We start from the raw sequence: 27,940 nt of genomic DNA, 5'->3' as shown, positions 1-27,940 counted from the left end.
AGAAGCAGCCCCGCCCTGTTTGCAGACCCAATGCAAAGATTCAAACACACAACCTGACATCTCAGTGCCGGCGCGTGGTGATGACAACCTAGATGTCAAATGTGGCTTTTCCTTAGCTAACATGCTCCTACAAAGGCTGTAAACCTGAAAGTAAGTATTCTGTTTCGGGTAATTTAAGGTTAGCGGTTGTGTTTTACCGGGTCGTTGCTAAAATTAACGGCATTGTACGCTACGTGGTTAGGGTTTGTGCTTAGCTTTTGGCCGTAGTGTGTGCTGGAGAAGGCTAACAAATGCTACATGCTCACACACCGACCTTCACACAGCTTCACTTACATACAGTGTTGGGACCAGTCGGTTATGTAAAATATGTACTCACTATTTTTAATGCCTCGTGTCCTCTGCTTTACCAAAGTATCAATGACAAAATCCAGCACAGAAGCACCCTGTTTTATGACTGAATGTAATACAAAATCAGCAATTATAAGCAAGGCACACTCTGATATCGACATATTTTAAAACATCTGCTCAGTTTGGATTGTTACCTCTGGAATTACCGCGCTAATGTTTCAGTGGTCTGCATGATGATTAAAAGGTCAAACTAAACTGTCATTTCCAGTTTTCAGAAAACATGATGCACCATGAACCAGTCCATCAAGTCAGATGACTAATGTACACAAGTAGTAACTTGTAGTAGGACATCTATAGTGTGATCTTGCACTGAAAACGTTAGGCAATTAAGTGTAAAGTGTAAATTAATTTTATAATATATTAACAAGTGATTTATCAAGCAAAAATGTGAAGCACATCCCAGAGAGGATATTTTGCCTCTCCTATTTGGTATTATAGCATTGTAATATGAATATCTTTGGGTTTTGGAACTGGTTACTGGACAAAAACAGCTGTTTGAACAGGTAACCTTGGGCTGCTGAAGGTGAGGCCATCATTATTCAGCATTTTTGGGCTCCTTACGAACTAAACAGTTAATTTGTCAAACATAAAAATAATTGAGAGGTGTACTGATATTCAAAGTAATTGTAACTCGAGCCCTAGCTTGAACTGTTTGTTTGAGGATGCAGAGTCAAGCAGAGCATGATCAGATACTGCAAAGTGTGCCAAGGAGAGATGATGCGGGCTCGCCAGCTGGCTTCTGCCACTGGACGGAGGAGAGGTGTGTCTGCAGCTGCTGCTGTGTGTGAAATCTACAGGATATGAGGCTACAGTATCTCACTGAACACCTGTGCTTCACTTTTTCTGCTTGACTTCCACCCTAAAGACATCCGTCACCGTCCCACATCTGAGCCTATCTGCTCCGCCACAGTGCCCTGTATCATATCAGCTTGTCAGGAAACCTGCCAGCCGTGGATGCCTGGTATGGGTTTGTATTGAAAGTGGTGGTTCACAGTGTAGCCTAAATATTGCCTTTGGAATATGTTTGGATTTCGGTTGTTATCTGGGGTTGATTTTGGATTAATAGCCGGGACTTGTGGCATGGCCATGGCAACCATTGAGGACACTGAAAACAGTAATGTGTCTAGGATTTTGGGGCTTTAAGTGACCTGAGGAGGAGTTCACAATCTATGGTTACACATAAAAAGACACATGATGGGTTATTTAAGGCTGGTGCTGATATGATTTATAAACAGAAAGCCTTAAGTGTCTCATTTCCTGGCAAAATAAGTACATGTACTTCAATTTTAATATAATAAAACAATTAAGTATTATATTCCTTGCAGTGTGGAGCATATAAAGCAAAAGCTAAAGAGATAAATTTGACAGAATCGAATATAACCATTGAAGAAATAATATTTATAATAATCAGAAAATTTACATGCTGGGAAGTCTTTATTTGCTTATTTATTCAGATAAAATTCATGTCCAGTGGAGAAAAAAATACATCTTAATGCATTTGAGCATATTTAATCTTCAGTTTTTCAGCTGCTAGTTGAGTGAATTTTGTTTTTCTTTTTTCGCAACTGAGAAAATATCTCAGTAATATGATGCATTTGGGAAAGTTCTTCTCACTTGTAACCACACTGTCTTTAATGCAGCGGTTTCCTCACAGCTCCCAGTTATAAACACAGCCCAGACAATAGAGGATGTCAGTCAGGCCGCAGCACACTGTGAGCTCTTCACAGCCACTGACTGTGAAAGACCGGCTTTAGTGTGTGTTTGTGTCTGTGGGCTTGGATATCTCAGAGTTTGTCTGTGCTTGTGTGTACTCCGAGGTTCAGTGACACAGTTCACAGTGGAGAGCCAGTTTGCGAGGTGGGAGGTGGTTATTCCATAGAAAAGGAGCGATTGGTCTCGTATTGTTGTGTGGTTTTTGAATGGGAGGTTCCCCTTCAGGAATGCCCAAACAACTGTGCGTGGGCTGAGCGCGGACTTTGTGTTGGCCTGTAGATTTGTGTGTAAGAGGAAGCGAACAAGCATGTTTGTGACTTAAGTGTAATTTTGTGTATCGCAGCCTGAACAGCTGAGTGCAGTGATTTTGACCTATTATAGCAGGAAAAACACAGGTGAAACAAATTTTGTTAACGATGGCTCAGTTCCAGTACGTCTGGTCAGTGAGCCAGCAAACACAATACCAGAGCCCTGAAACTAGCTCACCTAAATGGAATGTACCCGTTATTAATGTTATTATTTACATCTGTGCTTTTCCTGCTATGACATGCCAGAATATCTGCTGTGAGTCAGATCCATCGGCAGGTTAATCAATAATAAAAATAACTGTTAGTTGCAACCCTAGATACACTTCTACTTTATTAACATCCTTAAGGTTTATTAAAAGTAAAACAGGCTGATATTTTTGATGATAATTATTTACAAGTCAGTATATATGTACTTGTAATTATATGGTCTAAAATCACACATAGACCTTTTATAGGAAAATGTAACTCTCCATACTCTCCACTGCTTGTCTTTTTTAATTAATATTTTTGTCAGATTATCCTCAGACAGTTGTCATGAGAAAGAGAGGATAGTACTGTAATATCATTAAAAGATGTAGGCCTACCTCCTACTGGCTGATAGGAGCTATTACTTCATTTTAATAAATATGCCAGCAGTACCCTCAGCTGATCTGTGAACAATTTGTGATTCTGTCAAAGTCAATCAAATGTTGCTATTTCAAAGTCAGTGGCATCAGTTTTCAATAAAAAAACATTAAAAGTGTAGAATTGCTTTGAGACATGGTCCCAAAACACTTTACAGTGGAATAAAACGTACAGGAAACATCAATGTTAAAGGAAATGTTTCAATATAAAACATACTAAAGATTAAAATAAAACAACTATATTAGGGTATGTTTGAATAAATCAATAATAAATATTAAAATAAAACCACATTAAAACACCCTCATGTCTGAAAAGGTCATGGACCTGACTAAATCTTAAATTCTAGGTCAGGCTGTAATTACGTATCTGAAGGTAGGTTTTCAGTCTTGATTTAAAGATTTCAACTAAAGTTGCTTCTTTAATGGGTGTTCCAGAGATAAGGTGCATGGCAGGCAAATGCTCTGAAGTCAACTAATTTTTTGTTAATTGAAGAAATGACTAGAAGACCAGCAGCGAGAGAGTGGAATGGGTGTGCCGGTGTGTAGTGTAAGTAGCTCAGATGAGTAAGGAGGTTCAAGTCCATGTATGACCTTATAGGTTAAAGCTACAGCTGTAAACTTCTATGTTAACACGCTTGTGTCATATTTGTTGAAACGGTCACTATATTCTGACTGAAGTACATAAGATGGATAATCTGTTTCCTACTATTTCTAATGGCATTCGCTAGAATTGACTACAGCGTATCGAAAACAAGCAGTCAGAGCTGAGGTGTCTCTAACGCAGCTGTCAATCATGTCAATCACTGCTCGTGAACTGTGGTCAAACTGTCAAACGAAGCAGCGCTGATCAAATATAAATCAAGATTCTGTTGCTGCATTGCCTATATCTCACCTCAGATGTTTTCAGAAACATGATAGCTGTCAAATGAGAAAGTTGATTTGGCCGGTGGGTGCTGCTCGGTACTTTGGTCAACTGTTTCCAACATAGCGGGTGGGTCACAAACTTTCTCATTTTACAGCTGTTTTCATTCACATTAATAATGTGGCAGTGGCAATAGAGTAGGCAGGGGAGTGTGATTTTTTTTTTTTCACGGTTTATCTGTCTCATTTAGTGCTGTGTGAATATTGTCACAGTTTCAGCAATTGAAGCCTTAAAGAATAAGCATAAAATTAGCTCTAGCTTTCACTCGTAGCCACTGAAGAGAGACCAGAATGGGGGTTATATGATCAGATTGTCTATTTGTTGTCAAGATCCTGGCTGCAGAATTCTAAACCAGCTGATGACTTCTAGTAGCAGCACATCTAGGAAGACCAGAGAAGGGGGCATTACAGTAATGAAGTCTGCATGGATTATTGTTTCAGCATCACATAATGATAAAATAATGTGGATTGTAGCAATATTACCAAGATGAAAAAAATGCTGTTTTGGTAATGATATGGTCATATGAGACTGGAATATCAGACGAGAGTCAAAAGTCACTCCTAGATTACTGATTGTCAGGCTTTCAGAAATAATACAGCAGTCAGTGTTGACACTCAAATTTCCAAACCGGTGCTGATATTTTTAGGGTTGTTCCAATATCAATACCACTATCAGAAATGCCTCTGTTACTGCCTAAATTGCTAGATCAGGTTTTAGCGAGCTCGTCATTACGCCGATCTGATACCACAAAATTTATAATATACTGTAAAGTAGTTTCACACCTGCAGCAAATTTCCCATAAATGTTTTTTTTTTTTTTTTTTTTCTTGCTGCACTAAAACAGAAGCCTACACAGCAAGTAGCACTGTGCAGCCACTAGCAAGTACTGTTATGGAGCTGTAAAGAAGAATTGATTTCCAGTAAATGGTGTAATGTTAGCTGTTAGCGATATTAGCAATATTTCACACTAGCTAAAAGAAAATTATGTGGTATTTATTCTCTGTATGTATTTGGTTATGTTTCAGCCGAGTCATACCATACAACAATGATGGTAACCATTTCACATCCATATGGGGTATAGGGTTAGTAGGATATAGCTTTTTTTAACGCACTGGTATTGGTTCAGTGCTCGGTATTGACTGATCGGAAGGGAGGAATTTTATCAGAACATCTCCAGATATTTTGCTGGTCCAACAACTAATAACTCTGTTTTATCAGACTTTAAAAGGAGAAAGTCCATACCCATCCATTTTTTAAATTTCTGATAGACCTGCATCTAAATTTAGGATTTTGGAAAGGTGCTTTGGCTTTACAGGTGCCTATAGCTGTGTGATATCAGTGTAGCAATAAAAATTAACACCATACTTGCAAATGACATCACCAAGGGGAAGCAAATAGACAGAAAAGACCAATCCCTGGGCTAACATGATTTTTTTATCCACTCTCTCATTTTCCCCTTTCTGTCTGTTTCAGCAATGGCTTTGAACCACCTGAGTCTGCTGCGACCTCTGCTGTGTCAATCCCTGGTGCGACAGCTAAGGCCTCCCCTCGTGGCTACCTCCAGGGTCAGCGCACCACCTCTGTACCCCAACACCACCTGCTTACCAGCTGCATGCACCAGGCTCTATGCCACCAAGAAGGCAAAAGGTCAGTGAGAAGATTGCAGAGACTGGAGTTCACATGTGTACAACCTCTGTGGTTCTGTTGGCATGAATGTGGGTTACGTGATTCGATATTATCTATCTTAGATATGAGTCTCCACTTTTCGCTCAGTGCTTTGCTTCTTTCTCTCTCTTCATCTTCCAAGCCAAGGCAAAGGGCCAGTCAGCTAAGGTGAATATTAATGCGGCTCTGGTGGAAGACATCATCAGTCTGGATGAGGTGGAGAGGGACATGACAGCTGTTCTCAATGCACTACAAGATGAATTCACACGCAACCTCAGCATCCGAACCTCGCCAGGTATTCAGCTTATTTCTGTTTCTCATGTTGTCTGCCTGTGTCTCCTTACATCACTTACATTACAGAAGACAAAAAAAAACGATAATAACTAACATAAAGAGCTGTCCAGTAGTGCCAGGTATCTATTTGATGTGGAAATAAATGCCAGTGTAATAAGAGCAATGACAGTGTTGTAAAAAATGTCAGGGTTTAATCTATCTCTTTGTAGTATGACATTCAATCTGCTGCATATCTGGTATGTTCCTCTTCAATGAAAAAGCAGGCTGAGCAACTAAATTAAAATAGTATTTGTGTATATTTTCCAACAGCAGGTTCAATCAGCAAAAATATGTCTGTGATCTCACGGATGTTTGCAGTCCAACCAGAATGATAAAATGTTTACCCGGAGCACAGCCAATGTTTGAATCCAGTTCTTCATCTCCACAAACGTGGCTTCTCTTCTTCTGTATACAAGCTGTTTGTTACTGTACATCTGCTATTGAGAACCTGGGTTAATATTTTATCAGTTTACATCCATGAGATCACAGACCTCCATGAGATACCTCTGATCACTTTTTAACTTTTGATTTTGTTCCCTTAATATTGGCATAGGCAACACTATAGAGGCTTTTTTAATTGGCACTTTTGGTTGCGCTGAATCAAACCATGCCATACCATGGCGACCCCCTTTCTCCCCTACAAACAAGCACATATTGTGAGACTCAACCGATGTCTGTGCAGGAGAAAAGGGAGAAAGTTGTCAGTGTGTTCCGCTTTAGTAGTTTTGCAGCTCCCAACTAAATCTCTTTGGTTTCAAGTCTAGTTTCTCTTCTGCGTCCCAGTTTGTACATGCAGATATCTGCCTTATTCTACTGTTTCATGTTGGTTTCCACCTGTGCAGGAGCTGTGTTAAGTTACTGCTGATGAAAACCAAACATTTCCTTATTTTACTGCTTCACAATAAAAGCGTTTACATAACAAAACAACGGATGACTTTTAGTGTGAAGAAGTTATAGGAAATAAAATGTGTTCATCACAGAATTAGTGGAGCTTTTATAGCAGCTATTCTCCAATAAGAACAAGGCTACTAATATCGCAGAGATGTAGAGCACAGTAGAAGTGTTTGATGAAGAGCTGCAGACAACAGGATCTTACTGCACTTCTGCAAACAGCTCACCTCCATCAGGTAAACATCTCTTTTTACCTGCTAGCCCAGGAGGTAAAACAGTTTTTTACCTGTTGGAGGTGAGCTGTGAGCAAATATAGGGACTTTTAGCCATGGACCGGCCTGCTGCTTTTAAACATTGTTGACTCAAGACAAGGGCGTCATCAGTTTAAGACACACCTTCAGGTGCGTAGTCCTGTTGTAATGGAGTGTCACGCCGAATCAAACCAAGTCAAACCAAGCCAGCATGTGTGTATGGAAGAGGCTTGTATGTACAGTAACATACAGTCATGAGGTCACATATGGATCTACCCTATTGGTTTGATCTCTGCTTTAAATTTGACAAAATATACATATATGAATTGTGCATTGTGAATGTTTTGGTGCAGGTTTATTTTTCAACTACATCATGTACTGTATACAGCATTGTGTTAATGTGCTATTAACAACACATCAATGGTGCATTTTTACTGCAGAGTAAAAGTCAGTAAGTCTTCCTCTTTGTTTGCATCTACCTGACAAAGTGCCTCAGGGCTGAGAGTGAGCCCTGGTGTGACCTTACCTTGACCCTCAGTTTGACCTCTGTTTCCCCAACTACATCCAGGTCGTGACCCTTTTGACTCTGGGTTCTAACAAATGGGAGCTGGGCTCGGAGAGTCAGGGGTGGGGGAGCATAATGGAAGCTCCCAAGGGAGGAGGCAGCCGCTAGAGTCAGACTTCAAACTTTAAGTGTCTCAGCTTTTACTCCTTTTGCTCTTGAGATGAAAGTGAGCTTACTTAGACATCTGATCTGCAGCATGTGCAGTCTTTACTTTTACACAACATGTCGGAGAGTTAACAACAGACACACAAACACAACCTTGATTTTTATGGTCAGCGCCTCAGTCTTGTCTTGAAGATTTCCTCAAACTGTATCATTACTCTTTATTCACTCTTCATCCTGTTCCCATCAGCTTCTTTTTTCTCCGCTCATCATTCAGCAATTTCTTGGTCTGAGTCATTTTCTATCAGCCCCTCCCTTTACATCCCTCCATTACTTACTCTTCTCCTGTTATTCCTGTAATTCTCAGCTTTACATTTTGGCTCATATGATGTATTCAATCTGTGTCTCACACTTTTGAATTCAAATTTCCTCTTGACCTACAGGGACACATTTGTTCACAGGGCAAGCGTTCCCCACTTCACTCCCTCCATCTCCTCAGTCCTCCTTCTGTTTCTCTTGTCATTCCTGTCTCCTTCCCTCCATCCTGTCATCCTCTATCCGCTTGCCGCTGTCCTCCACTCCATCCGTCCTCCTCTCTTCTGTCCAGCTGCACAGTAATCCAGGGAGGCAGCAGGACTTAGAGCTGACAGGAGAGATGAGATGGTGGAATGGAATTACGTCAGTTGTCCGAATGTGTGTGTGTCTCGTGCGAGAGTGTGTGTGTTTGTTCCATGAACCTCTCATCTGGCTCTCATTAAGCTTATGAGTATGTGTGTGTATGTGTGTGTGGATATGACTGTATGTGCTGTTGTGTGTTGCCATGAATCCATATTGTGTGTGTGTGCATGTGTTTGTTTGCATGTGGCAAACGTGTAGCAGAAAGTCATAGATAGATGTAGAGAGACAGGATCAATGCTGTGACCACCATATTGCGGTTATTCGCAGATGGGTAATCTGGCTAGCTTAATTTCCATGGAAACTTTGTTCAGACAGAGTGGACTGAAACATTTAACAACAACAACAGTGCTGGAAAATATGCCTTGAAATACTTTTAAATACCTTCAGGTACCAATAGGTCCTCCAAGAAGGTAAGAGCCGTCAAGGCTTCAAGATATAGTTTGACATTTTGGAAATACACTTTTCACTTTCTTAAAGAGTTACATGAATCCACCAATACCACACTCATGTCTTTTTGTTGAATGTAAAGCTTCAGCCAGCAGCCCATATGTCCATGAAGTTCTGATGAGATAAACAAAAACTGTGCAGACATTATGTTTACAACTGTTGGTTTGCTTCAATGAGACAGTGTCAACTTTATAAGGCTACATATTATATACGTGTAAAAAGCCAACACTGACCAAAATAACATTAATTGTTTTCATGAATCCATACTACAGATCTACTCTTTTTACCTATTAAACCAATCAGTCTTTGTCTTCTTTGTGCAGCACTTTGCATCGAGCACTTTGATTGGCTATTAAACACTACAGGAAACAGTGATGTCACTGCTAAAATTAGACAATTAGACAAAACAAATTACTCACTGTCGCAGCTACACGTAGATAGAACTGACAGTAAAAACGGAATCAGACGTTTTCTAAAAATCTGATTTTTGCAGTCGAGCCCTCGGCTGTTGGAAATTATTTGGATTCTCCATTGGTTCAGAAAAACAAACAGACCATGAAGAGTTCATTGGATCAATGAACTCTTCAGTTCATTGGTCATTCTGCTGAAGGTGAATGAAAATCATAAATATTAATCTACTGCAAAGATTCCTAGTAGTTGTGGCGTACAAATTAAGTGGTCTCTGGTGCTATTGTATTATGATTTAAACTTTATTTAACCAGGTGAAGACACATTAAGATTCAGTGTAGTACTGCATTTGTACTGTATAAACACATTTATAGATCAATAGTCAGTGTATTACTTACAGTAGATGTCATAGAAGCTAAGCAGTAGAAGCTAAGCAGGGTATGGCTGTGGACGCCATGTTAATTCGGTTCTGAAAGTGACACAGTAACACAAACACAATATTAGGCCTTAAAAATCATTAAATAGGATTCAGTTTGAGTTTGTGAGGTATTAATTTCCATAAACATTTTATTTCATTGAATTTATCCATCTTTTTATTCTTTTTGTCAACATGAGTCAAGCTGTTGTGCGTAAACATAATTTTTGATGTTACAAACCTTTGAACCTACCACTGAAACTAATACTGTCTTTTTACTTTATACTTGCAATTTACCTGTTGGCAAAATGTAGATTTACCTAACTCACTCTAATAACCATATCCCTACAGAAAGCCTACCTCTGCACTGGACCACATATATATCATACTTTAAATTAATACTTAACTGCAATGCTTGAATAAGAAAGAGATGATTTGTCCAAAAATTAGTCTTAAATTTGGTTAAAAATGATCTAGAAAATGTCTTATTGTCTTACATTAAATATAAGTGTCTTCTACCTGTAGACACCCTGACATGTTGCAACAACATCATGCAGAAACCTAGGTCAGGTCATGTGGGGAAAAAAGTTTTTAGAGGGGCTTTGGAAAATAGCATTTTGATGCTAAAACATACGTACTTTGACCAAAAATTTCAATTTTCTGATATGAATATGTAATGAACGCTACTGAAAACAATAGAATGATAGGAAAAACCTAAAAAGTAAATAAATAAATGGCGCTGTCCTTTAAAGGAATGGCTGTCTGTCTGTCTGACCTCCTAAAGTATTAGCAGATGTGTAGGTGCTCATGTCAAGGCACAGGTAACAAAGACAGACAGGCAGAAGGTCACAGATATACACAGAGAGGCAGTGTGAGATAGACAGGCAGGGTTAGAGCTGCACACAAATTGATGTTCGAAGTCAGAGTGGGAGACAGAATAATTGGTAGACAGCGTGTCAGTGATCCAGTTGGGATCACATCATCACATCATACCAACCTTTTGTTTTTATTCTTTTATTCTGTGTCTGTTACTGATACATTTATGTTACTTTGCCCTTAAAATGACATGATAAATAGATTTTATAATGACACCATTGGCTCACCTCCCCTTCGCCCCCTTTTCCACACACACCACCAGCACAGCCCCCAGCGGGTAAGCAAGGAGCGAGTGATGTAAGGCAGAGGCGGAGAAGGAGGAAACAACTGCGTCTGAGGTTAGCCAGATGGAGGAGAGGGAGAGGGGCGGATGGATGGAGCGAGGGAGCAAAGAGAGGGAGGAAGGGACAGAAGTCGACTCATGTTGGCAAACTCACCTTTATTTCTCTCAGTGTTGACAGTGAGGGGAGACAGTAGATCATGGAAACTCTTAACACGGTAACAGTGGTCCTCTAATGTTTTTTTTCTTACTCATGCAGTTTGTGGCTTCTGCTGCACATTCATCTGTCGGTCTGTTTATTTGTTAATCTGTCTGACTAAATATGGAGGAAAACATGCAGTCAATCATTCAGTCTGCATGGAAAAGATGCCATCAAACCAAGGAGCTACCATATTTACCATGGCCCGACCAATACTGGATTTTCGGGGCTGATACCGAGAGTAAAGATACTCTGAGAGTTAAGATATTTTACAAGTAAACATTAAACTTTACTATCAGAAACGACAGCAACACTACATATTAGACTGCACAATAAATTTCAAACAGTAGATGTCATTGAAATTTAGATTATACTGTAAAGAAGTCCCTGATGGTTGGCATGTTAGTGGCAAGGAGGATTGTTCTTAAGGAATGGAAGGCTACCAGTGCTCCCCGTGTCTCTAGATGGCTTAGGGAACTAGTCTTGGGGATTCACCTTGAGAGACTTTGATACGATAAATGACTTTGTATGCTGAATTTGAGAGTATGGCACCTTAATTCGCAATTTAATATCTTTAGTTCCTACTGGGAGTCAATTATGTTTTGTTTTTCCTGGCCATTTTTCCTTTCTGTTTATGTAATAGGCTAAACGTTGTATTTATTTAGGTATTTCTGGTTTATTTTGTTTTTTTTTCCTTGTATGTGGGTTGAGTAATTATAAATACAAAGCTAAAATAAATTTGAATTCATGAAAAAATAAGTCAAATATACACAAAATGCATCCTATAAAATAGTTACTGCTGCAAACACTGATATTCTTATAGGCAGATTCAGGTTTTCGTTGCCAGCAATGCTATTTATACCCAGGGTGGCTATTTACACCGACGTATATATTTCTGGGTGCCCTAGCAACTTCAAAATATGGTATTAAGACAAACACATCTATTCAGCCCTTCTGCTAAAGTCTATGTATACTGTGTGCATTCAGCCGCTTTATACATCCTAAAAACTGAAAATAAGCCAACTAAGTTTAAAAATAATAAGCCAGTGTTGACCTACACAGGACCTCAAACCCCACTCTCTTGCGTGAAAGTCCATGCATATTTATTCACCACCATATTTTACTCCCTCTGTGGACTGTTTTGCTCTTCATACTATGTCACCTGACCTTCTGGCAGTACATTTGTAAGTGTGTTCTAATCGAAATGACCATGATATTGAAGAATATCTGACTTTGGCTAACCCTAACCATGACCTCTTTGCCCTACCTCTAACCATGTCCCACCTTGACACACAACATGATGACTACTAACCAATCACAGCATGCAGTGAGATTCATGATAGCATGTTGTAGGGATGGGTGGAAATAGCCGAATAGCTGCAGTGGGACTATTCTGACCAGGGTGCGATAGACGCTCAGTTTTTTTTATATTGGCAGATAAAATTGGCCCTCAAAACCAAGGTGACTGCATTGCACGTGACAACAGTATAATGACACCCTAAGTTGATTATGCAGGTAAATGAAGTAAGTAAATAAACAATTAAATTGATCTGTATTTGTTTAGGAGCTCTGGATCACATCATGGTGGCGACAGAAGATGGCAAGTTTCCTCTGAACCAGCTGGGACAGGTCTCCATGAAATCACCTCAGCTCATTATTGTCAACATGAGCAGCTTCCCGGAGGTAAGATGATCACACGCACACATGCACACACACGTACACGTACAGATACTTCCTAGTAGTATCTGTTTGTCTCATGGGGACAAGCAAACAGTAACTAAAAGCTTTATAAAAACAACCTGAAGCTCAGACAGATAGACGGACGGTCCTCACAGAAGGGAAAGTGAGCCAGACCAGAACTCTGAGCCCACATCTCTGTATAAATGAAACCCGACCTGCCGTTCTCTCTCCAACCGTGTCTCAGATGCTAATTGATTGATCACTCGGGGAGTCCCTTTGTTCTGGGGTGAAAGATAGCAACATGAACCCACACTGTGTGTGTGCATGCACTGAGATGTGGTTTTGTCTGCATGTGAGTTGTCAAAGAAAAGGAAATGACCTCATTTTACCCCCAGGTTAGGAAGGAATGGATTATTTTTCTTTTCTTTTTTTAACTCCTTTTTCTCTCCGTCTTTTCCTTCTTAGATGATACGAAACCGTGCTAATCAGAGCTCCAGTAAGAAATTTTGTCCACGTTTTTAGTGGCTGGACTTTCTGGTGGTCTGGAAAATCTTAATGTGCTTTATTTTTAGCATTTAACATGACATTACGCAATCAGAATCTACAGTCATGCAGGGTTCCTGTGAGTCCTGGAAAAACCTGGAAAACAGTTGACTAATCCAGTCATGGAAAATGAGAGAAAAAGTAGAATGTCCTGGAAAATCTTGCATTGTCCTGGAAAATTATTTCAACATTTCCCTATTTTCCTTTAGCTTAGAATGAACTACTAGGCTGTCTATCAGAGCTCCCTGAAACAGATAACATTGTCAACCGATAGGGCTAAGTTACGTTCAAGATCATATTAACGTTCAAATAGTCGTTTATGAACGTGAGTATTTAGGCTGATCTGGGTTATTTTGTGGAAACGCTGTGAACACACCCCCAGGTTACGTCACGTGGTAGCACATGCAGGTTCGATGACAGTACATCTCAAATGGCTGAAACTGTAAGTATCATACGTGAAGCACAGTGTTCAGTGTCAAGTTGTTTGGATGAACGATTCTTGAGAAAGCTTCAAACAGCAATCTGAACAATCTGAACAGGGATGTTTTGAACGGGCAATAAACTAGTACTAATAAAGTGAAATGCTGCACATTTGCAGGTGCATTATTCTTTCATCAGTTGGTCATAATGTGTAAGCATGTAAAGGATGGTTTCATAGATAAGTTAAAGCCATAGACTGCATGTGTTTAAAATTAGACTTCCACAGAGAGGAAGATATTGGTGGATGGTGCGATCCCTGTTTGTCAACCAGCGAGCTCATTACTGAAAATGTCATGGAAAAGTCCTGGAAATGAAGAGAGGGAAGCTTGTGTTGACTGATGATTTATCTAGCCCCTTTCCCACTACACAAAGAACTCACTAACACCTGCCAATATCTAGCTTTTGTATGTAATGGGAAAGGTTTCAGTCGGCATTCACACCCAGGTCAAATGACTCTGCAGTAGTCGTGGGTATTTATCAGCTCAAGCTATAATTGGCATTGGTGGAAATAGAACACCTGGGTGAATGTACAAATTTTAGCCCCTTTACCGGTGAGATGCAATGAGGGGCTGCCACAAAATACCGTCCGTCTCCGCCCAAGCAGCGCTCAAACGTCTATCCAAAGTAGTCTGCACTGAGTTTGAGAGAGAGACTGAATAATGCCGGGCACACACTACACAATATCAGCCCGATCATAGCCTGACGCAGTATCGTACGATGTCGGCTAAGATCGTGTATGACGAGTGCCAATAATCCATTGTTTCATCTCGTGTAGTTTGTCATAGTAGACAACAACCAACGCCAACAGAAAGTCGAGCGTGTTTGATTTTCCTTTTGTTGTTCACAGATGTGACTTTGACCAGCAGTAACACAGAGCGATCTGCTGCCGTAGACAACGGTCAGGGAACAACTCCCCGTTTTTATTGATATTTCCTGTAGGGACATTACCACACAGAGTAAAAAAGGAAAAATGATGGCATCAAACAGCAGAGGCACTTTAGCAACCTGCTGAGTACTGCTATTAACATAAGGCTAGCAAACAATGTTATTTCTTTATAATGGAGACAGACATAAAGTAATAGAATTAAAAAATAGTGGCAGGGCTTTTACTTACTATAACTGAAGAGGGCACCAGCTTCATTTTAAACAAACTACATTAGAAATTTATTATTTAGGAAAGGCATACTCATCTGCACCAGAGCCGTGTGCACAGCTCTGGTCTACTGACATTGGGAAAGTAGACTACAGCCTATTTTTAGTGGGTTTACACGTGTTTAAAAAACCTGCATACATGTGCAAATTTTGGCGGAAAATGGGTATCTTAGATCTTATTAGTCACTGAGCTGATATGCAACCACACGCTTGTTTTTTTAGAAAAGATATTGTTACTGCTTGTAGAGTTCAAGTTCAAATATATTTTTCTTATGTACCTAGTTAAACATATTCATCATGTAGTGAAATGCCTGGTAAAACGCTCATATGACTGTGAAAAAATCTTTGTGTTAATTTCACCCAGTAAGCATACATTTAATGTTTATATGCACAATGTGCCAAAAGTGTGAACACACATGCATAACTTAAAGTATGTAATCGAATAAGGATGATGAGGAAAACATATGTACGACCTGAGAACAGAAGTTAGTTCAGATGAATACGAATCACCATATAAATGATGCTAGCGTACACATCACTCAGAGACCTGCTAATAATAATGATTACAGTAATAATTTAAAATTTTCAGGTCCAAAGGCAGTTTGTCATTTTGGAGAACCACCTGACTGTAACAAGAAAAGTGTTTTTCAATCAGTCTTTCTCCACCTTCTGTTTTCCCACCGGTCACCTGTGAACCTGAGTGGTGTGCTTTCACCTCTTTGTTCTCTTTTGTGCCGACATCACAAAACAACATGCAAATCCAAAAATTTATCAACATCTTAAATCTGGAAATCCACTCTTTAACCTGAATCAGGCTGAACGGCCTCTTGGTGAGTCTATTTCCTTCCCAGAAACTTTAACCACAGACCACACACACACCAGCAGACACACTCATGCACACACACGCTATGCTGTCATGCCCTGCGTTACCCATGTCCCGCACAGAGGTGAGTCCTCAGTACCCAGAGCTAATAGGCTTATAATGACGCCTATCCATTACCAGGCACTCCAGAGGTCCTTCCATTGTTTTCCATTCATTCATTAAGAGAAGCCTGGGAAGGCACAGTGGAACTAACAACAACTACCAGCATGCTTAGATCACGAGGTAATTTGGTGTGTGCGTGTTTTAGGATTTAGGTTTTAGTGTTTTCTTCAGGACTCCTTTCTTAAACACGCACACACATGGACTCTCACACACATTCCTCTGCGCTTGCCTCTTTGCTTTGAACCAGGCCGTCAAGCGTTTGATGTGAAACTTCAGTGTAATTTCTCTTCCTCCTCTACATATTAACCAGAACCTTCCCGGCCTTTCCAGAAAAATTCCCCTCGGTTTTCCGTAACCACCGGCATGGTCGTCGGGAGAGGGGAAACGGTGATGAATTTGATGCTGAGAACAATCAAACATAGGTATGGGCTGAATCTATCACCCCACACTCAAAGAGAGCGACCAGAGGCCTGCGCTCCGGATGATTCTGACAAAGGGGAAGAAACCTCATGAATTAATTTAACACACAAATAAATTCCTTTAATCTCGCTGCCATTTTTTTCCCCCAGCGGATAAAACCTGAGCGAGCTGTCGAGAAAGCGGAGTCGAACAGAAAGGGGTAGAAAAAAAGAGAGGAAATGGTATGCTCTTTTTCCTCGCATTGCACATTCGCACACTTTGTGAAGCTCAGCTATGGGAATTGTCATGCGGTTGCAGAATTGGTTCGAGGAGTGTGACTTTGTTTTCAGTAATTCAAAGGATTTGGCTTCCTTCTTCTTGTGTGTGTGTGTGTGTGTGTGCACTGTTTAACTGTAGCTCTCTGGTTCTAATGTAGTATTTGCTGGACTGAAGGATTGTGTTGTATGTAGTGGATCAAGTTTTTATGTTTCACATATGTGAATGCTGTTTTAAAGGTCCAGTGTGTAGGATTTAGGGGGATATATTGGCAGAAAAAGAATATAATACAGTGAGTGTGTTTTTTTTAGTGTATAATTACCTGAAAATTAGAATTGTTGTGTTTTCGTTACCTTAGAATGAGCTGTTTATATCTTTATAGGGAGCTGGTCCTAATCTAGGGAGATTGCCATGTTGCACCACCATGTTTCTACAGTACCTCAGAATGGACAAACACTAGATAGGGCCATTCACGTTTTCGCCCCAGCCACTGTAGTTAGCAGCCCCTTCACAATGAGCAGCATTGGAAAAACACTAATTTTTAATGTGAAACCGCTTCATTTTGTGTTTGGACTGGTTTAAATCACCAGGGGTCTCATTTATAAAACAATGCGTAGGATCCATCCTAAAACTGTACGTACGGACAAAAGCTAAAAATGGTGTGCACCAAAAAATACTCAGCAGTTTCTACAATCAGGCTTTCACCTCACCCTCTGTTTCACCAATTTCCTTTCTCCAAAATGTAGGTAAGCATGGGTCAAGATTTCTCCTATCAAGTCTGTTTTTATAGATCACAACTTTTGCGTGGGAATTGGCGTACGCCTCTTTCAGGCCTCGTTTCGGCCATATGCAATGTCTAGCAATGTGACAGGACTATTAGTTTTCGAGAGGAAGAGACCTCTGCGAACAACGTAGCTCCCATTAACAAAAAAACCCACCTCTGAACGTCTCGATTTAAAGTTATCAGAGAAAAAAGGTGAGCACACATTAGCAGATGCTTGGCTAGCGACCCGTCTGTGACGCACCAAACAGCGTCAGAGAAACACTGATTTGAAATGTAAAACTGCTTTATTCAGTGTTTTACTGGTTTTAATCACCTGGTCCGTTTGTTTTGGAGAGGAAAAGACTTATGCGGATAATTCAGCTTCCGATAAAAACCTCCTGGACAATGAACACTGAAGGAATCCTAACCTGGAGTTCACGCTTGGCACATGTGAAAAGCTTCAGCTGGTTGCAATCTGCAGTCCTCACCACTAGATGTCACTATATCCTACACACTGTTCCTTTAATGTTTACCAGTTAGATGCAAGCTTCTTCTTCCACTTGCTACCCTGCATGCCTGCCAAGAGGATACAAATAAACTTTAAATAAAACCCGAAGAAGCCCCGCTATTAATTAACTGATATTATTAAAGTATTTTGTGACTGTATACCAACACTTCTCAAAACCTCTTAACAGCATTTTTGTCTGATGCTGCGTTGTATTGAGATATCTTTCAGCATTTACAGCACAGCTGCGTCTCCAGCCAGCGTCCACACTAACTCTGGATCACTTGTTCCCTCACAAAACACATAATGCTCTTCTTTTCATCTCCCTCTGATTATCTTCATCCTTTAAAAAGATGACAGATGGTGTTTGGGAAATATTCTTTTTTCTATAAGCCATTTTAGACAACAGCTGAGAAGGAAATTTTCTGCAGATGTTTTCATTTCTTGTAATAGTTTTGTCCCAAATCCATCACCATCCCCTCTATCTATTTAGTTTTTGTTGATGTAGTTCCTCTGCGCAGATCAGAAACATGCATTTTCACTTTTGCTCTTAATGTGGACAAATGTGTCTCTTATGTCTCAAGAAAGCAGCTTTTGATCAGATAATCTGTTTGCCTAGTTCGCATTTACGCCAAGATTTTACTTCAGTTAAGAAGCATGCAGCGTCATGATGATGATGATGATGATGATGATGCCAGATTAAAGGGAATCAAATGGTCTCGACAAAACTGACTTTCAGTAAAACACTGCATTTGCAGAAAGTGATTTGGCAACAGTGAAACTATTGTACACAAGAGGCTTTTTGACCTGTCGTAGATAAGAATGTTGAAAAAATATCACTACATACCAATAGCCTGTTTTATCTGCCTTGCTATAAAATTTGAGGCAAACTGCGCAAAACATAGTTGGAGTTTCGCCCAAATCTTCTTACGCCACCCAACTAATCTCCTGTTTCCAGGATAATTGGAATGCTCGCCTGCTTTTCAGTTCATAAACTTTGTCTTTACCAGCCCCCATTTTCTCACAAGTGCCCGATCAGTACCTCGCATATGCAACTCTCAACAAGATGAGAAGGAAGCAAGATGGCTTGCTCCTTAGCTAATTATATCATCAACCCCAAAAAGACCAATGGGCTTTATTTATCTGGGATACATCATCAATAATTTCTTCCTACTATGCAAACAGATTTAGAACTGCCTCAGACCATACATGCGTATAAATGGTGAAGGTCCGGCTGCCTTAGAAAATGTTAAAACACATTTTAACTAAATGCATACCATATTAAAACTGTGTTAATTTAAAAAGGCTTTCGAAGATAATATTTAAAACTGTTTATTCACTAATGCATTGGTCAGATGTATTAAGTAACTATGAAACTGACACCCTTTTATTCTCATATTTTATTGATTATTAATTTTAAAAAATTCTCTGCTTTTATTTTATAGAAATTGCGCATTTGTTCATTTGTAGCCAACTAATTAATTGGTAGGGTATTAATACACATGCAGGATGTAGAAAAGATTCTGATTTACCTCTAAGCGGCTGTTCAGATGGTATATCTGACCTTACTGAAGGATATTGCAGTCTGCGCCTTGAGACAAGAGCGTTTCAAAGACTGACATGTTTGAACATATTTGAAGACAGTGACGAATCATTATCAGCTGTTTCCAATGGCCAGGACATTCAGAGATGCTCAGTGATGGTCCCACACTGGTGTGTCAGGGCCTTAATATGTGCATAGAAACAACTTCACTCCTTTCTCCATGATATACCTCTGGGCAAACGTCTTTCCTTGTATAGAGAATTGGGGGAACTAGTATGCTGACTGCAGATAGCGAGCATGTGCCTGTAAATTTAGAATAATTATGATTCTCCAACATACACACGGGTGGTAAGGACAAAATAAGCCGGTGCACATGTGTCATAAATCCGATGGTGAGTTTGCATGATGCTTATTTTGTGCATAGAGTAAAAACTTAAGTGCTATATCATAGGCAACTGTACTTGCATGAGTTTCTTGAAGACGTTTTCCCTCTCATCCAAGAGGCTTCTTCAGTTCTGACATGTGAAGTGAAGTGAGAACTGAACTGAGAGGTGAAACGTCTTCTTGAGAAACTCAAGCAAGTCCAGTTGCCTACGATATAGCACTTAAGATTACCATGACCTGGATGACTGAGAATCTTCACCAACATCTAGAGTAAGTACGTTTCTGTGCATATATTAATGAATGTGGCCCAGTGTGGTTATTCCTTTTTTTGCCACTTGCCCAAGTTTCTAGATTTGCTAGCCCAATGAGGCATCTTACTTGTCCCGTGCAGTTGGGCAATCCTTATTGTCGAGCCCTGCTGTCTAAAGACCATAAAATATTAATGTCTTGCAACATGTGTAACTTAAATGCCTCTTACCTCTGTATGTGTTGACTTCTGCCTTCTACCATATTAGTTAAACTCAGCAGAGTTAAGACCTCCCTTTCATCACTACATAACGTAATGACCTGGCCACATGCAAAAACTGATCACAATACAAGAAAAGTGTTTTCATGCACTCTTAGTTAAAGTGAATATACATGTACATGTTCTAACCTCAAAAAAGGTTATCATTTACCATCTTAATTAAGAAACAATTAGCTGCTTTTATATATGAAAATAAAGATTAAAAAATAATACATACACACTCAAAAGCACTGTGTGTGTCTGTGTGTGTCCATGTATCATACACAAGCACAAGCAGACTCTCCTGTGAGATCACCGCGGGTCAACGCCCTGCCCTGCAACCTCTCAGTCCCGTCCCACAGGGCTGAGCGCTGACAGTGGCCCAAGGCACTTCCACACTGCACGGGCTTCTTCTCACACACACACACACACACACACACACACACACACACACACACCCCACCCAAACACACTACACACACACCACAACACCTTAATGATTGCCAGCTGGAGCTGGGCCACTACCTGCAGTTGCAGCGCTGCTTTTCCATGAACACCAGCGCTCAGAGCAAGCACACATTCATTTATTTGTGCATGTTTCTGTTATTGTGTGTGTGTGTGTGTGTGTCCTAGGTTACATCGGCCGCTGTCCATGCCCTGAGAGAGAGTAGCATGAACCTTAACCCAGAGGTGGACGGGATGATCATCAAGGTGCCTGTTCCCAAGTGAGTCCCTTTCTTAAACTCACAAACACAAACACACACAGAGCCCCAAGGGCAGAAACACTTTCCTGCTTTTAGCACTTTCCTTCTTTTTGATCTTTTCCTCACACCTTTTACTTTTCCTCTGTTATTCCTTTTAGTTAATACTTTTACATTTTTATGTTCTGCTAACCTGTGTCTGTGAGATTTTATAGACTAAATAAGCAACTAATAAATCAATGAAATGATAGAAACATAATGTAAATGATCATAAATCTAAACCTTACACTAAGTCTCATCCGTGGTTTTAAATGTCTCCCCGCGAATAAATCCCTGCAGCTGACAGATTTATGGACTTTTGTTTGTAGATGTATGGAGACCCCGAGTGTGTTGACGTGAGGGTCGGGTCACTCTCTGTCTATCCTGGCTAGACCCCTCTCCCCCTCAGTCTCTCCCTTTTTCTCTCTGCCAAGTCAAACAACCTCACAAAAAACTATCCGTCACTCACTCAGTAAACCACTCCGTGTGTATATACAGTGTTTTTTTACACACATGTGCATGTAAGTGTACATGTATAAATGCCAGCCTGTGTTTATGTGCATGTGTGTGCACGCATGTGTGTGTGCGCGTGTGGAGCAGCAGGTGTTAGTCTGGCAGAGGAGGGACACAAGAGTCAGACTGCTTTCCCCCTGCAATCAGTCTCGGCACGCTCCAAGCCTCCATTTGCATTTCCAAAGAGAAGGCGCTCCTTGATTGGCCCTGGAATCAGTAATTAGGCCGTATTGTTTGTGGTAAATAGACGCTGCACTTGGATTGTTTGCAAATAGTCCCAGAGGCAAAAACAACGAAAAAAAAGCCAATTAAGGACAAAGAGGGAGAGTGAAATGGGAAGTAGGATTTTCTGAGTGATTAACAAATGCAAAGTGAATACAAAGTTGTTGTAGTGACGGATGTTTCAGTTCTGGTCCGAGACCTCGGCAAGTGATTGTCGTTAGGTGGTTGCTCACGAGTCAGAACTAAAATGATTAGACTTCATGCTTACAAACACTTGATATTCTCATTTGCACAAGTGAGGACATTGTTTTGTTCCATTAACTCTGTCGCTGCATAATTATGCGTCTCTGTGTTTCTGTGTTTTACCAAGAGTCGGATTAACCCTTTATTTTTCGGTCTCTGTTTGCAGTTTGAAGGCATGCTCACTTTTTAGTTTATCTAGCAAGTACTCTTTCTCCAATGGTCTGAGTTTAACAGCATTTTAAAGGTTTGAACTTTACCCTTGTTTGGCGCTTCGCCTCGCTCTATTAGTGGTTTTTCGGTACTGTGTCTCTTGGATGCCTGCTGCTTACAGTCTGGCACCTGGTTGCTACCTTTTTATACAGCTCTGACCTCACCTGAACTCTGTGGGCTTACACTCCCATAAACCTCCCCACCACAGATAATAAGAAGAAAATAAGAAAATACAGGCAGAGGGCAGAGTCTCTGCAGAAAAATATACCACCGCACACTTTGAGTGGGTCATAGGTGATGATTGAGAGGGGTTACTTCTGTATGAGTCCATACATTGTTTGGACACAGATGAGTAGGGCACAGATGAGTTTATGTGTTGGGAGCAGTCCCAGGGATTCTTACCCTCTTACCTCAGTTTTGTTTTGTCCCTGTCATCTGTAATATCCCTCGTCTCCTCCCTTCCCTGCAGAATAACACGGGAACACAGGGAGAACCTCGCCAAGGTGGCCAAACAGTTAAGCAACAAGGGGAAAGACTCGCTGAGGAAAGTGCGAGCTAATGCTGTCACACAGGTCAAAAGGATGAGGGAAGGACACTCGGAGGACACCATACGGCTTGTGGAAAAACAGGTAGGAGACACGTAGGAAAAAAAAGGACAACAGTGCTTATTACATACAGAGACAGTGAGCCTCAAATAGCTTCATAAGCCATTTTCTAATATGAACTCTGTGCAGTGTATGGAGAATCGGGTGCAGACATATTTGAGAGTTTCCCTTTCACACATGTGGCACACAACAGGATTGTCTGTATCAAAAGCGTTAACACCTACTGGAAATATTCTGCATGGTTTAGGTGAGGGGTGGCGCCTGGTTACACCATGGTCACTTAGACAGTTCGTAGTTTGGTCGTAAACAATTGAGTCTCTTCCGTTTCTTGAATTTGTGTGACGATTTTGGTGTCGGCCCTTACTGACAGAAGTTCCCAAATCTCATCATCGGTCCAGTTAGACATTTCAATTGCCATTTTTGTGTAAAAGACCCTTCTTCTGCACAAGTGGATGCTTGTTTCCCTCCAGTTTTGTGTGAGTCCATGATAGAAACTTCATCAACATGCCCACTCGCTCACTTTGAATTCTCCAGACAATAACCTGCTCTATTTTCACATGGGCTCAATCGGATAATTTACACAATTTTTACTAGGGAGTTGGCAAGGTAAAGTCCGTTAAATGTCTGGTCCAACTGATTCGGACATTTGCGTTCTCACATACAGCTCCTCGGGGAGATAGATAGTCTAGATAGTTTCAGGTTTGCAGTGCATGTGTGAGAGAGGCTATAATTGATAGATCAGGCTGAGGAGGGGGAGTTTACAGGAAGTTTGAGATGAGTGGCGACATGCAACAGATGAGTCACAAAACTGAAAAGAGTCAAGGAAGTAACTAATACTTAGAGCCACTAAGACCTGAATCTGTTGTAATCGCAGGGTAGGGCCTTTTTCCTCAGTGACATTATAACTACCAAGGTGATTAATTCATCGTCAGTCCAGTCACATTCTGTCACATCGCAGCTACACGATGTCATCCTTTGCCAGTCATGTACGTAAATAAGCCCAAAAAGTGTGTATTCAAAATCTTTTTTCCATCTTTTCCTCTGCCTTCACAGATTCAGCAGATGGCGGACAACTTCGCAGTGGACATTGACAAACAGCTTGCAGCCAAGACCAAGGAGCTTTTAGGCTGACGGAGATAATTCAAGTGATTATTTTTGATACTGTATTATTTGGTTCTGGCCGGACCTACAGATGGACACACATAACAGAAACAATATGTCATTTTCTTGTATTTATAATAGATAGTGATTCAATCCTCTTGGAGAGGTAGATTTTGAATCCCGTTCTCACAGTCTGAAAGCTTCACACGGGCGAACGAGTCTCGGTCCCGTTGCACATGTTTTGGCAGAAGCTGGGCTTTGGTTCCTGCCCACATCACTGGCAAAAATCTGCTCCTCGCTGCTGGGTGATATCTGTGTTTAACCGTCAGCGCATAAACAGAAATTGGCACGGAAACAACAACAACAACAGCAACAGACTGCCAGTCACCTCCCTCCTCCCTTGTTACTCTTCCTGTCTTCAAACAAACACCGAGCGAGGGACCAATGGACTTTTAATGGGATTTGCGGGCCTCCTCCTAATCAAACCCCTCACCACAAGGGCTGTCTGTTTATATAAAACAAGCGCACCCGTCTGAATGTAAACTGGCTGCGGGTTTTGTCTTGGTGGCAACAGCGAGAGAGAAAGGGAGAGGGTTTGTTCCAGAGAGGCAGGATATGATTAGCATGTTGCCAAACATTTGTTTTACATTGATTCAAAGTTAAAAAAAAAATACACTTGAGTACAAAAAGCTTTTAATTTCTGCCCATGTTTAGGATTGATAATCTGGCTACTCTCGACAATAAAGTTGGGAAAGTAACATTATTGATGGACTCCATTAAAGTGCTTTGTAGCGTGTGCGTCATCTTTCTTTCTTTTGTTTTCTTTTCTTTTTCTCCGCTGTAGTTTGAAGTCGCCCCCTCCTCCATTAGTCAGAGTGATAATGGACTTTTCCTGTGTACAGACCTCCAGGCCCCGGCTGCTGGCACCACAATAGTCCATTAGGAAAAGAGACTTTTAATGTTGTGCACTTGGCCCCTTTTGTCTTTAAATAACAGCACTTTTAAAGCCACCAACAGGACTTGGAGTGTGAGTAGGTGTTCAAGGTGGATCAATTACAAGAAATGCATGAATTGGAAACCTACCCAGCGACACACACATGCCTCTCCCTTCATCTATCCGCTGTTTACACCAGCTGGAGGCTCTCTGTACTATTATGTGGTCGTTGTCTTCATCTTTATCATGGTTTGTTTTGCTTCCTCTGCTACTGGTCGCAGGGCAGCTCACATGGCACACAGGTTTAATTTTAAAAGTTTGCCCACACACTTGCTCCTATAACCACCCAGTCATTTGATGATTACAGCGCTGCAACATCGCAAGCTAGTAATTAAATCTTAATCAAAATGCGGGGAGAAAATAAACAGCGGAACAATGACGATGCAGATTCCACGATGGTGGTTATTTTGTCATCTTTGGTGTTAGCTGGTAGCAGCGCTAAGTTGCACGCTACAGATTGTGGCTTTATTATATTTGCCTTGGCCCTCTGTCTCCCCGAATGGCTTCACTTTAATGGCCTAAACAGACCAGAGTCGTTGGATAAACAAGAGTTTAGCGGAGGAGTGGCTGGGTCCGGACAGAGGAGGGGTGGGGTGGAAATGGCAGGTTTTTGTGGTGATTCTGGGTCCATATGTCAGCAATTTGAGGGCATTGTGTACCTTGGCCTAAAACAGAGGCTTCATGATCGATGGAGGGGTGAAAATCTCCCAAGTCCCTGGCGCAGAACACAGGCAAGCACGAGGAAATTGCTTTCAGCTGATAGCTTCATTTCGGTTGACATTTATCAAGTGAATTACCCCTGTTCCTTTCAAATGTTTACTACTACTAGCACCGCCTTTTGACGTATGAGTGTGTGCGTGTGTGTATGTGTGTGTGTGTGTGTGTGACTGCATTTGTGTGCGAGCGAGAGAGCAATAGAGGTTTGTCTTTGTGGAAGTTCTGGTGTGTCCTTTGGCGATTCCTCACAAAAATATACAAGTCTAAATTAGTTCAGTAAACGTTCGATTTGATAGTCTGGCCTTTTATTTGCAGCGGGTGCGTTTAAGGAAAGATAACCAGTTACACATTTTGCACTTGCAGCTGTAACTCACAACAAGCTCTTCATAAAGCTGTGTTTTTCAGAGACTCGCTTCACATGACTTGGACTTAGGTCAGCTTCGCGTCACAAATTTCATGTCTTTGAACTCGACTTGACAAAATCCAAAAAGACCTGCAACTCGATTTGGACTTAAACACCAATGACTTGTGAATTTACTTTGAGCCTTTTGACTTGAAAACACTTGATACCTTCCCCTCAGCCCAACGTTTAAAAAGTATGTTACTTAAAAAGTGTGCCACAAATTACTTTATTGCCTGAATCAACTAACTATTCCCAGCAAGTCGACACTTAATTCTCCAGTTGGTTTGAGCCAATCCAACAACATCCAGTAAAGTTGCAGGAGAGAAAAACTAATGTTTTGGGGGGGTAACAAATAACAAATTGCAGTATGCAAACGTGTGGGGTGAAAATTACACATGGAGATAACTTCCATCAAACTTGTTTTAAGAAGTAAATATTTTTTTTGGAAAGCATTTATGATTTTTATGAAATTAGTATATCATTACTCTGTTGTTAAAATGGCGTATTTGGTGAAGGGCATATTATGACTTTTAAGGACTTGAATCTCAAAGTTTAGGACTTGGAACGTGACTTGAGGCTTCTTTATTTTGACTTTGGACTTGAGTGCAAAGACATGAGACGTATATGGGACTTGCAAAATAGTGAATTGGTTCAACCTCTGGTATTTTTACCAAAAAGCATCAATGTCTGATTCTCACATGACAAATACAAACATGTTATTGCTTAACTGAACTTCAGGACATCAAGGAACATTACCAACAAATTAAAATCCATTTATCTCAAGAATTAGAGCAATACTACATAACTTTTGCTAATTTGCCGTGTAGGTGACATTTATGGGGTAATGATAAATGTTAAAATGTAATGTAGAAGTAGCACAAGAGAAGAGTCATACAGAAACATCTAAAGTTTGCTAACATCAGCCAACACACTGGTCACACCAAACCAGTGTACTAAACTCCTAAGTGTAAGCTCTTATGAAATCAAGTTTTCATTTGTAAGAGGAAGACTTTATCATTCCTTCTTCTAAAAGTTGCATAGTCTCACTTTAAATCATCAAAATGGATCATTTTTAAAGCATGAGTGTTACTTACTGAATCCAATTTTATCCCTTTAGTCTTTTCAGAAAGCACAAATATCATCGTCAGCCACTGAGGAGTACAATTTAAAGTCATATTGGAAAAAAGAATGAAAATCCCTTGAGTGTCGCCCTCTATCTCAGTCTCTCCATCTTCTCTTACTTCGTTCTGCCCCTTTTCATGCAGATTTCTGTGTTGCATTATTCATATCTTTTGAGAGATACCATGGTCTCATACTAGTTTCCTCAAAGACCTGCATTATATTGTATAGTCACTGTGTGTGTGAAAAAGGGAGAATGTATATACATGATTCCCCTCTGCTTTCTCCCTTCCCTTTGTGCATCTGTGATTACACTGAGCATCAAGCCACGGTGCTCCTGCAGCAGCTGAACCGCTGAGGAGGCCGTGGAGCCCGGACGGTGACAGAGCCGACCACTTCAGCGTAGACAGAATTGGTCAGATCCCCCCACCACACACACACACCTCTTATTCCCTCCTTCTCTCTCTCTCCTCTCCTCTCTGTCTCTTCTCATCACCTCTGGAGTGTGGAGAGCGTCAGAGTGTGTGAAGCCACCCTGAAGATCTCATCAAGGATCCAATCAGCATGTGAATATGAAATGCACTCTCTTGCGATGTGATGATGGGGGGGAAGACATTGAGAGAGCCCGTCTGGAGCGAGAAAAATCTCTGCATATGCAAATTGAAGAAATTTTTTTAAATGGATTTGATGTTCATGAGAGTATCTCTGACCCTTTCGGGGATGTAGTAACAGGCTCGCAGGAGAAGAATATGTGCAGATTAGCCTATTAATATTT

General features: G+C 40.7%; 1 protein-coding gene across 1 annotated transcript; it reads left to right on the top strand.

Annotated features, from left to right (window-relative positions):
• The first annotated feature begins 21 nt into the window (after nt 1-21).
• mrrf (mitochondrial ribosome recycling factor) lies at nt 22-24,695 on the top strand. Its single transcript, XM_050052917.1, has 7 exons — nt 22-150; nt 5,447-5,620; nt 5,781-5,933; nt 12,648-12,766; nt 20,932-21,023; nt 22,696-22,855; nt 23,885-24,695. The coding sequence occupies exons 2-7, from the start codon at nt 5,449-5,451 to the stop codon at nt 23,960-23,962; spliced, it is 774 nt and encodes a 257-aa protein (XP_049908874.1). The 5' UTR covers nt 22-150; nt 5,447-5,448; the 3' UTR covers nt 23,963-24,695.
• The last annotated feature ends 3,245 nt before the right edge of the window (nt 24,696-27,940 follow it).

The sequence above is a fragment of the Epinephelus moara genome, chromosome 9, assembly GCF_006386435.1.
Source record: "Epinephelus moara isolate mb chromosome 9, YSFRI_EMoa_1.0, whole genome shotgun sequence".
Classification (NCBI taxonomy): Eukaryota; Metazoa; Chordata; class Actinopteri; order Perciformes; family Serranidae; genus Epinephelus; species Epinephelus moara.
The sequence above is the reverse complement of the archived record's forward strand: the minus strand, read 5'-3'. Positions and strand labels throughout refer to the sequence as shown.

What these genes read in the sequence shown, in the direction of transcription:
- mrrf (XM_050052917.1), top strand. Translation starts at nt 5,449, where the DNA reads ATGGCTTTGAACCACCTGAGTCTGCTGCGACCTCTGCTGTGTCAATCC. An exon ending in TGCCACCAAGAAGGCAAAAG is followed by an intron (nt 5,621 to 5,780) that starts GTCAGTGAGAAG and finishes TCATCTTCCAAG; the next exon opens with CCAAGGCAAAGGGCCAGTCA. An exon ending in ACATGAGCAGCTTCCCGGAG is followed by an intron (nt 12,767 to 20,931) that starts GTAAGATGATCA and finishes TGTGTGTCCTAG; the next exon opens with GTTACATCGGCCGCTGTCCA.